Raw genomic sequence first — 11,137 nt, 5'->3', positions numbered from 1 at the left:
TGAAGTTGAGGGCACATGTTGGTTGGATGCCCCACTTGATTGCAAATACCGCAAGGGCGGGGTATGGGTTGCACACCTTTGTCTTTAGCTAACATCATAACCATTTTTGTAAGCTCAGATAATTGAGCTTCAATTTGAGGAGTTTAGACTTTTTTTACACCTCGGGGGCATCCATGTACCATTCTTCATCATTGCTTAAATGCTTAGAATCTTCAGCCATGTTCTTGATTAGGTTGCGGATTTCAGTTGGAGTCTTATCGAGTAAAGACCCTTTACTAGAAGCATTAAGAAGCCTTCTCTCCATTGGAGTCATGCCTTCAATTAAGTATTGGAGGAGCTGATACTCGGTAATTCCATGTTTAGGACAACGGGCACAAAGTTTCTTGAATCTTTTCCAATATGTGTGAAAATCCTCTCTCTTATGTTGCTTGATTCAAATTATTTACCTTCGTAGGGATGAAGCTTTCATTTTGGGAAAGTATTTGTCCAAAAAGAGGCGTGCAAGATCTATCCAAGTAGTAACCATCCCTGGTGGGAGGTCATAGAGCCAGTCTTTTGCTGCATCTTGCGCCGCGAGGGGGAATGCCCTAAACTTGATTTGATCCTCCGTGACATTGTGTGGCTTCATGCCCACACACACAACATGAAATTCTGTCAGAAAATTGTGGGGATCTTCATTTTCCAAGCCTCTAAAGGTTGGGAGTAGGTGGATGAGTCCGGATTTAAGTTCAAGATTTGTGGCTGCTGGATATGTGATACAAAGAGGTTGTTGTGTAACTTCTTGTCTTGACCATTGACGAAGGGTTTGCTCGGGTGATAGATTTGGAGGTGGATTCTCTCCATGATTGTCTCCCAGGGTATGAGTAGAGGTTGAAGTTTCTATAGATGTAGTATTTGGAATGTTATAAGTAGGTGAAGAGGGTGGAATGGTACTTTTGGGTGATGTTGGTTGAGATGAGAGTGATAGGCTTTCTGTTTTGGATATCGATACACTTGAGAGGGGTTTGTACTCCCAAATGTTGATGACTGGAGGGTTAGATGATGAAGAAATCCCAGAGCCAAATTGCTTCTTACGAAGCTTGGCCTGCTTCCTTAACTTCTTTGCAGTCTTCTCTATCTCCGATTCAATTGGCAGTGGTGTACCTTTACGAAAAGATCTAGGCATAAACAATTAGTAACACCGTGTCCCCGACAACGGCGCCAATTTGTTAGGCGTGTTAAACCCAAAAAATAAAGGGGTACAAGATGACTCCAAAAACACTACTACTTTTCACTAAAAATATAATACAAGGTAATCAAGGTCGATCCACAGAGACACATAACAAATGTTGATACCTTATTGTGGAAGGGACAATAATAGTCACAAAAGTGGGGGGTTTATATGCACTGATTTAAACAAAAGACTAAAGTACTAAGTAAACGATTGATTAAATGAAATAAATTCAAGATTTGAAGTACTCCAACTCCATGCAAGACAGCTTAGCAATGTGATTAAAAGGATAAGTGATATTTGTTCAATTCTATCTAAGTTGGTACTTGAAAGTGTTAACAAGCTCTAACAGTTCCCACTCACCATATTAATAAACCAAAACAAGCTCTTTGATTAACCCTAACCTTACTAACCTAATATAAACAAGCTCTTAGAATTAGATTAAAAGATTACATTGAGCGTTATGCGAATGTTCCCAACAACACCCAATACTCCTCACAAGCTCGGGAGTGTAAGAATGTATGAATAAGATTTACACTAAATGCATTTAGTGGAAATCAGTTTAGTGCTTGTTACCTAGTCCAATTTATAAAACAATTATGGATTTTGCAATTAGATAACTTGAATGGCCTAACCCTAATTCAAATGGCCAATAAGAATCACAATTAGAATCCAACATTCGATTGAAACAAAATCAAATTCACTAGATAGAAAATTGAAAGCAAACATCAAGTCACATGATTGAAATCACAACTAATAGTTAATACATGAAGTTCGAGAATCTAGGGTTCTAGCCACACATGACTAGAACAAAACACAAATCTAAAAATTAGAGTTAAAGTCTTACAAATTAAAATCCAAACTTAATCCAAGTGCTTCCAAGTATTAATTGCTTTCCAAATCTTCCAGAACATTGCCCCCAAAACTCTCAAAATCTACCTTTTCTCTAATAGAACCGATTACCCCTTTTTAGAAAGAAGAAAAACTATTTTTAACTCATGACCACGTTTACACGACTTGTGTAAATTAACACTACCATTTACTGTAACTCCCCGTTTATTAAATAAATAAATAGATGAATTAATGAATGAATAGTAGCCCTAAAAATCAATAATAATATGGCAAGGTGTTGGTCTCGAGGAGTTAATTGTTACAATTATAGAAGTTGGGGGTTAAAAGTGTACGTTACGGGGTGGTTTGTGAAGGCAGGGAATGCTTGGTAAATTATTGGGACTTAATTTGAAGAGACTGTGGAGGCTAAGGGGCTATTTGGTAAGTTTTGGACCTAAAATGAAATGAATTATATAATCAAGGGCTAAAGGGTAAATATTGGATTAAAGTTGAAGGAGATCTAGTGAGGAGGGACTGGTCTTGTAAAAACGCTCAAATATTTGAAGAGAGGCACAGGTTATACCTGGTGTTCCCTCCCGTCGTCTAACCCTAAACCTACGACACCATTTCACAGCCGCCACCCTCAAGGAGCTCCCTAGCCGCTGCTGCATTACTGAGTCCGCTACCGCTGCTAACTCGCCATCGGAACGCCACCATGATTTCCGGATGTCGAGAGCAATGTTGAAACGTCACGTGGATCGCCGAAGAACCGCCAATGGACTTGAAGCACTATTCATCGCTGTGTGGGTCGCGAATTTCTGAGAAGCACCTGGTATGACCATCTACCACTTCTCTTTATCTTCTCATTCGTTCAGTTCGACGGTTTGTCGTTAGGTATGCCGGCTGTGGTTGCCGCCACCCGAGTGGTTGCCATTTTGTTGTATTCCGACGATGTAAGCCACTTGAGGGGTGGACGGACGTTAGGTGATTGAGTATATTTACGTTGTTAATACGTTTATGGGGCTGTTTGCGTAATACCTATCCGGAAAAACCAAGGAAGGCCAACCACCACCACCATGAGGTGTGGCTGCCATCATTTATTGCCACCTACCACCGTATGGGTGGGTGTGAGTGTGTTTAATCCTTGTGGAAGATGTGATTGGGTGTTTTGGGCTGGAGAAAAACCATGGAAAACCCAGCCACCACTGTGAGGTGGTGGCTGTCGCCGCGAGCCGCTGCCGACCACCACTCCCAAGGTGGCAGTGGGTAGTAATCGATCCAGCGGAACCCTAATTGGCCCAATACCTTAATTTGGACTTAGTTGGTTTTGTACTTGGGTTGGAAACCCTAACTAGGGTTTAGAAAACCCTAATTCTTGGAATGTTAGTTTGGGAATTGTCGGGACCCGCGTTTGGACTGTTAGACTAGAATTTTGATTTATGTTTAACTACATTGTATGAATGGCATAATGGAGTGATGTACTTAAAGGGTTAACTCCTTAATGGGTTAAGTAAGAACACTTAACCCTAATCGTTATTTTATGTAAAAACCCTTATTTGGTTTGGGCCTTGAGTTGGGCCTTTTCTTTGGCTTTGGTGATTATATTGATGGGTCATCCAAGAACAAGTATATGGACTAAAATATTGAATTGGGCTTTAGGTTAAGGCCCATTGGAACAACTTGGGCCCAATTTGGAAATTTAGGCCATAGATGGGCCATAGCTGGGCCTTGATGATTATGAAATATTAGACCAAAGGACTGGCAAGCTTTTGGACTAGAATAAATGGTTGGGCCTTAAGGTAAGACCATGTATAGGTTTGGGCCCAATTTGGAAAATTGGGCCTTGGTTGACTATTAGTATTTTGGGCTTTCAAAGTATGAGGTTGGTCCTTAATCTTGGACCAAACTAGGTTAGGGGTAAAATGGTCCTTTTACCATAAATGGGGATTTCAGAGTTATACATTGGAAACCCAAATGGTTAATTTGGTTTTGTTTTGATATTGACAACTTGGGGATCTGTCAGCCAACAGCCTGAGATTTATTCACAGAACTTCAGCAGTGCGAGGTAAGTTTACTTCAGTAGGAACGGGTCGAAGGCACTAATGCCTGCTCGTGTAGAGTATGCATGATGATTAGTAGCTAATTGTAGGTGGGGCCCGTATCTTAGAATTGTTTATGATTAACAACTAAGTATAGGCAGGGCCTGTATCTTAGCATTATCTGAGTATGGTTATGAATTGATATATTATGGTATACTTGTTGTCTGTGTGATACTTGTATGTGTTTGTTTATGTATGTGAGTTTGGGCGGAGCCCGAATCTCATAGGAGCCGAGTGTGGGCGTGGCTTAAATCTTGTAGTATTATTTGAGTATAGATATGTGATTGCTTGATAGGAATAGATATATTTGTTGTCTGTATGATACTTGTATGCATGTTAGTAGGGAGAGTGGACGGGACCCGAATCTCCTAGACATCGGAGTGTGGGCGGGGCCGAATCTCCTAGATAGCAGAGTGTAGGCAGGTCCCGAATCTCCTAGACATCAGAGTGTGGGCGGGCCCCGAATCTCCTAGACAGCAGAATGTGAGCGGGGCCCGAATCTCCTAGACAACGGAGTGTGGGCGAGGCTCGAATCTCCATCAGAGTGGGCGGGGCCCGTATCTCGTTGTTGCATGTTATGTGTATGTTATGTGGTAGTTTGGGGAGACTCACAAAGCTTCGTGCTTATAGTTTTCAGTTTTGGTTTTATGTACTTTCGGTTGCAAGGGGAAGAGCTCGGGATGAATGCAGTGCACACACCATTTGTTCAGCCTGGGATGTTTTTACTCTGATATATTTGACAGATGTTTTGATATTTTTGAGATACACGACTTATGGTTTTTATATTATGCATGATATTTATGGTTTTATGAATAATTTAAAACGAAAATTTTAGACTGTATTTTTGGGATGTTACATTTACACGGCCCGTGTAAATACAAAAGTAATTTGCATAATTTGATCAGGCTTTCAAAGTACAATGCTCAAGAGTTTTCGTTTACACGGCCCGTGTAAACACAAGGCTTCCATTTACACGGCCGTGTAAATCTCTGAAAAATCAAAATCTTTATTTCTTTGATATCTGCCTCCTCGGTGCTCCGCAAGTCCCAAAATTTTGTCCGCAACTCTTATTTACCTCTTCAAACAAGATCCTACCTCAAAAAGTCCCTGAAACATCACAAAAATGTGTTAATGAAATTGTCTCATTAAAAATCCTGAAAAACATGCAAAATGCATGAGTTTAAACGTATATGCAATGTACTTTTATGAAATAAAGCTACAAAATGGGTGCATAAAATGCACCTAACACTTGTTTATTTGGTTGTTTTAGTTTTCACTATTACCTTGGTGAATTTAGTTTTATTTTAATTGATAAGGTTTTATTATTATTTTTTTAGTTTAACCAGCTCAAATCACTTTTGTAAGAAATTACTTAGTTCAGTTTACCTTAGGATAGGATAGTCCTTATTTGATCGATATTTGGTTTTACGACTATATTACTTGCACGAACTCGTATACTTGCGAATACACATTTTCGTCAACAAAAATCATCCCCACAAAACGCTAGAATTATTTTTTTCAGGTGTGACATTTGATGGGAATGGATTGGAAGGAAATAAGAGATATATTGATAGATTTTTAGAGGTTCGATTAGCAGACGACGTCAGTAGTATGCAAGGGAGAACGTTGGTGGTTTGGAGGCAACACTGGTAGATAGGAAGCGATAGTGATGGTTTATATATATAAAACTTTATTTATATGTATAAAAATATCTTAAAATGTATAAATAATATTTTTATATGTATAATTAACATTTATTTATATATATATATATATATATATATATATATATATATATATATATATAAAACAATGTTTTTATACGAAACATAAACATATTTATGCCTATTAAATAAATATAAATATACTTTCATATATTTAAATATTGATAAAAATTCTCTTTATATGTGTAAAAAAGTTTATATAATATATATTCATATGAACATGTTCAACTATATATACATATTATTCTTTTTGTGTAAAAACTATAGTTATTTGTATATTTTTATACGGATTTCATATATTTTTAAACGAATTTATACATATTTATATGTTATAAAATGAAGCTATTTGATTTAATAGGCATAAATATATATTTATTACAGATAAGAATAATAAGAATACGAAATTATATGCGTTGAAAAATATTATCATTAAATAATATGTTTTTTTTATATGTTTAAACATTAATAAATACGTTTTATATAAAAATAAAAATAAAAATAATAATAATAATAATAATAATAATAATAATAATAATAATAACCGTTTAACTATATATAAATATTATTCTTTTTGTGTAAAAAATATAGTTATCTGTATACTTTTATACGGATTTCATATATTTTTAAACGAATTTATACATATTTATAAGTTATAAAATGAAGCTATTTGATTTATATATATATATATATATATATATATATATATATATATATATATATATATATATATATATATATATATATATATATATATATATATATATTACATATAAGAATAATAAGAATACAAAATTATATGCGTTGAAACATATTATCATGAATGAATATGTTTTAATACATTTAAACATTAATAAAATATGCTTTATATAATAATAATAATAATATTATTATTATTATTATTATTATTATGTAACAGTAGTGTTTACATTTTATATATAGGACTTCACAATAAAATCATAAAAAATGGTCCAACATAATGGAATGTGTATTGCCCAATGTGGAGGAGACTATGCTTTTTGGCACTTGTAATTTACTCTATTAATTTATTTATGTTTAATTAAACCTAAAATAATTTTATTTTATTTTAACCGCATGAGAATTTTGAAAACGACGATGGTGATAGTCAACAACCCTTCACCGAACCGGTGAGAGAATTATAAAAATGATGCTTTAGCTCTTCATCAACCTTTATTGTAGTACTTCAACTTCTGCACAAATGATTTTCATTTTATTTTTCATAAAAACAAGGCTTCCATGATCAATTGAATAAATATACTTAAGTGCTGTTTGATTTTCTGAAGCAAAAATTCATGAAGTCTGCGGACCACCTCTGCAACCCTTTGCAGTAGAAGAGGTGGACCAAACGGCTGCAGACTATAATAAGAAGCGTGTTTGTTTTTTTAACATCTGTATACTGCTGCAGATATTAAAAAATTAAAATAAACTAATTTAATAAACCGAAAATAGCTTTTTAATACATAAAATTTAATAATGTATAACATTTCAGTAAAAATTAATGATATTTCAGTAAAAAATAATGATATTTCAACAAAAAATAAAGATATTTTCAGTAAAAAATAATGATATTTTATCAAGAAATTATCATTATTGAATATAAAAAAAATGAAAAATAAATTCAATAAGAATAAACGAAAAAAAAGGGAAAAAAATGTGAAATAAAATTTTAATAACATATAATCAAAATTTTAGCAATAAAAGAAGAAGAAGAAGAGGTTGGAAGAGGTTGGAAGAGGCAGTACAAGTGCTGCGCCAAACAGAGCACGCGCAGAGGTTTTTGACTCAGAAGACTTCTAAAAAACAAACAGCTGCGAGATGAAAAGTGTTGCGCGTGTGCTGCGCCGCGCAGCAGTAAGAGGTTTGAAGAAGTTTTTTCCAAAAAACAAACAGCACCTTAGTGAGTACCAATTAAATAATAAAATTACTAATATAAATATTTAGTAATTCCCATAGGAAAAACATAATTACCTATTACAAGAATCTAAAACTTCTAAATGGTATTTTATTTTCAAGATTTGATTGAAATCAAATTTGATTTTTTTTCAAATCGAAAGAGTTATAAATAGAGATAAAGAAAGAAAATATATTTGGGGCACCAGGAGCCAGTCATATCACTCTCATATTAATTACAGAAATCCTAAGCTTAATTTAACCTTCAACACAAAACTTATTCTGAAGTGACCAAAACTAGAGAGCAGTAAATAGTTAAGGGATGATTTCTGTAATTATGTGTTGGTCAAAGTATAAAGTCAATCCAGAGGGGGAAGAAAGAGGACAGAAGCGGCCGGTGGGGATAGAAGGCGTGTGGGGGCGGAACGACCAGCGTGCCTTTCCCTTTACATTTCGATCCACGATTTGGTCAAATTTGACGCATCACCAATTCAATTCAATTAATTTCACCCTAAATTGACTTTCGGTTCATCGATTCCTCGATTTGTTGAACTACTAGCTCTGACGATTTGTTAAATTTGTAGGGTGTCTGGAGCTCCCTAGATTTTATTCAATGGTGGTGGTTTCGAGTGGCTTCGCTAACTCTGTTATTCTTACTAATTCCCATTCCAAAAGCATGATAACCGGTCTTCTTTCTTCTTCTTCTTCATCATCATCTCGTTCGTTCCTTCATTGTAATCCGTCTTCTTCTTCTTTGGCGTATGTTCCATCTCAACTTCGTATAGACTTTGGTGTTAGGAAATCGATTTCCGATAGGGGATCAGCTCGTGTAAACCCTAGATGCGAGGTAGTATCGGAGCGAACTACCGATGTTGAATCTCCGTCGTCAGTGAAATCATCAAGTCGTTCTGCTCTCGAGGCTCTCAAGATCTCTGCCGGAGACAGTAAGTATTCAATTCTGGTTGTTGTTGTCTTTTGTGTGTTAAAGTTATTTATATCTGGCTCAAATTGTATTAGGTATTTTCAAATGTTGATTAAGCATCTCAAGTGCTATCCATTTTCTAAGGCCATGGTGTTTATGTTATCATGACCATGTATGTGTTTTCCTCACTCTGTAGGATATACAAAGGAAAGAAGCAGTGTTATGGTGATTGGACTTACTTTTCATACAGCACCAGTTGATATCCGTGAGAAGCTCTCAATTCCAGAGGCACAATTGCCTCAAGCAATTAGTGAGTTATGCGCCTTGAACCATATAGAAGAAGCTGCTGTTCTTAGTACTTGCAACAGGATGGAGATATATGTTGTGGCTCTCTCCCAGCATCGTGGTGTTAAAGAAGTGACTGAATGGATGTCCAAGGTACTATACTACTATTCTAATCACCTTCTAACACGACAAAAACATGTCTCATATGAGATTTTGTAAGTAACCATGGCTATCTTCCTTCTTGCAGGTTAGTGGTGTTTCTGTATCAGAGATCTCAAGACACCAATTCTTGCTTTACAACAAAGATGCCACAAAACACTTGTTTGAAGTATCTGCAGGGCTTGATTCTCTTGTTCTAGGAGAAGGTCAAATTCTCTCTCAGGTAAAGCATGTTGTAAAGGTGGGACAAGGTGTCCCCGGGTTTGATAGGAAGATCAGTGGGCTGTTCAAGCATGCAATCATAGTAGGGAAACGGGTCAGAACTGAGACCAAAATATCATCTGGATCAGTATCCGTTAGTTCAGCTGCTGTAGAACTTGCCCAAATGAAGATCCCAGAATCTTGTTATGATTCTGTGAAAGTATTGGTAGTTGGAGCAGGAAAAATGGGTAAACTTGTAATTAAACATTTGGTCGCAAAAGGGTGCACAAAAATGGTGGTGGTCAATAGAACAGAGGATAAAGTCTCTGCTATACGTGAAGAGTGTAAGAATATTGACATTATTTATCGACCCTTTTCAGAATTAATCTCTTCTGCTTCAGAATCTGATGTTATTTTCACCTGCACGGCTTCTGAAACACCATTATTCTTGAAAGAACAAGTCAAGAATCTTCCCCTTTTGAGTTCACAAAGAATGTTCATAGACATATCAGTTCCAAGAAACGTGGAATCATGTGTCTCAGATCTTGAAACAGCCTGTGTTTACAATGTTGATGATCTGAAAGAAGTGGTGGAAGCTAACAAAGAAGATCGGGCACGTAAGGCATTAGAAGCCCAATCGATTATATCACAAGAAGTTCAAGAATTTGAATCTTGGAAAGATTCTTTAGAGACAGTTCCAACACTGAAGAAACTTAGGGCGTATGCTGAAAGAATCAGGAACAGTGAGTTTGAAAAATGCATGGAGAAAATGGGAGATTTAACAAAGAAACAAAAGGGGGCTGTTTATGGTTTGAGTAAAGGTATAGTAAACAAGCTTCTTGAGGGCCCAATGCAACATTTAAGAAGTGATGAAAATGAAGGGAGATGTTTAGATGAGATACTTGAGAATATGCATGCTTTAAACAGGATCTTTGGACTTGAGACTGAAATTTCTATCTTAGAAGAAAAGATTCGGTCAAAGATGGAGAAGGCTAAAAACTAACTCTGGTTTGGTTTAGTAACCATTCTTTGGTTCAAATATGAGTTTGTATAAAGTTGTGGGCTATTGGGTTAGCTGGGCAAGTCTGTAACTTTTGTGAGTGTAACTTTGATGCCTAAGGGAACAATTGGGGAAAGAGGATAATGGTTTTTTCATTGAGGATTTTTTGTTATTATTAATTGTTATAAGTTCATATTACTTGTATCACATACTAATTTACACAATAATAAAGATGAATTGCCCAATTTGGGCTTGTTGAGAGTTTAACCTTATAATTGTCATGCTCTCTTTGATTATGAACTTGTTAGGTAGTTGCTCGATTTGTTCTGCATCAAGAATGTCTCAACTTCTGATGGTTGATGGTGTAGTTTGTGCTATGGCAAGTACTTCGGTGCTTATGGATATTTGATTAAGTTAAATTTTATTTTGTCATTATGTAGAGTACGACATTGGACATTCAGAGGCTCACAACCATTAAATAATAAGTTGAGTTTGAGGCGGGTTTGATTGATTGATAGGTTGACCTGTAATAAATGGGTTGTGTTGGAGTTAATAGGCATGTTTGCTTGTGACCCAACTTGTTCAAGTATATTAAGTTAAGAAAATATATTTGTCATTTTTTATTTTTTATATATGATGTTCTAAATCTTTATCACCCTAAAAGTAATCTCTTTAAAACGTGACCCAAAAGTTTAGTACCACATTTTTTAATTAATGTATTTTATAAGGGAAGTGATTCATAATATATATATATATATATATATATATATATATATATATATATATATATATATATAT

At 35.4% G+C, this 11,137-nt stretch overlaps 1 protein-coding gene across 1 annotated transcript; it reads left to right on the top strand.

Annotated features, from left to right (window-relative positions):
* The first annotated feature begins 8,227 nt into the window (after nt 1-8,227).
* Nucleotides 8,228-10,498, top strand: LOC145047427 (glutamyl-tRNA reductase 2-like). Its single transcript, XM_078995693.1, has 3 exons — nt 8,228-8,716; nt 8,891-9,132; nt 9,227-10,498. Exons 1-3 carry the CDS (start codon nt 8,386-8,388, stop codon nt 10,340-10,342), a joined length of 1,689 nt encoding a protein of 562 aa, XP_078851819.1. The 5' UTR covers nt 8,228-8,385; the 3' UTR covers nt 10,343-10,498.
* Nucleotides 10,499-11,137: the final 639 nt, after the last annotated feature.

Source organism: Lactuca saligna, chromosome 5 (genome assembly GCF_052625555.1).
Source record: "Lactuca saligna cultivar CGN05327 chromosome 5, ASM5262555v1, whole genome shotgun sequence".
Lineage (NCBI taxonomy): Eukaryota > Viridiplantae > Streptophyta > Magnoliopsida > Asterales > Asteraceae > Lactuca > Lactuca saligna.
The sequence above is the reverse complement of the archived record's forward strand: the minus strand, read 5'-3'. Positions and strand labels throughout refer to the sequence as shown.

What these genes read in the sequence shown, in the direction of transcription:
- LOC145047427 (XM_078995693.1), top strand. Translation starts at nt 8,386, where the DNA reads ATGGTGGTGGTTTCGAGTGGCTTCGCTAACTCTGTTATTCTTACTAAT. An exon ending in CAAGATCTCTGCCGGAGACA is followed by an intron (nt 8,717 to 8,890) that starts GTAAGTATTCAA and finishes CTCACTCTGTAG; the next exon opens with GATATACAAAGGAAAGAAGC. An exon ending in TGACTGAATGGATGTCCAAG is followed by an intron (nt 9,133 to 9,226) that starts GTACTATACTAC and finishes TCCTTCTTGCAG; the next exon opens with GTTAGTGGTGTTTCTGTATC.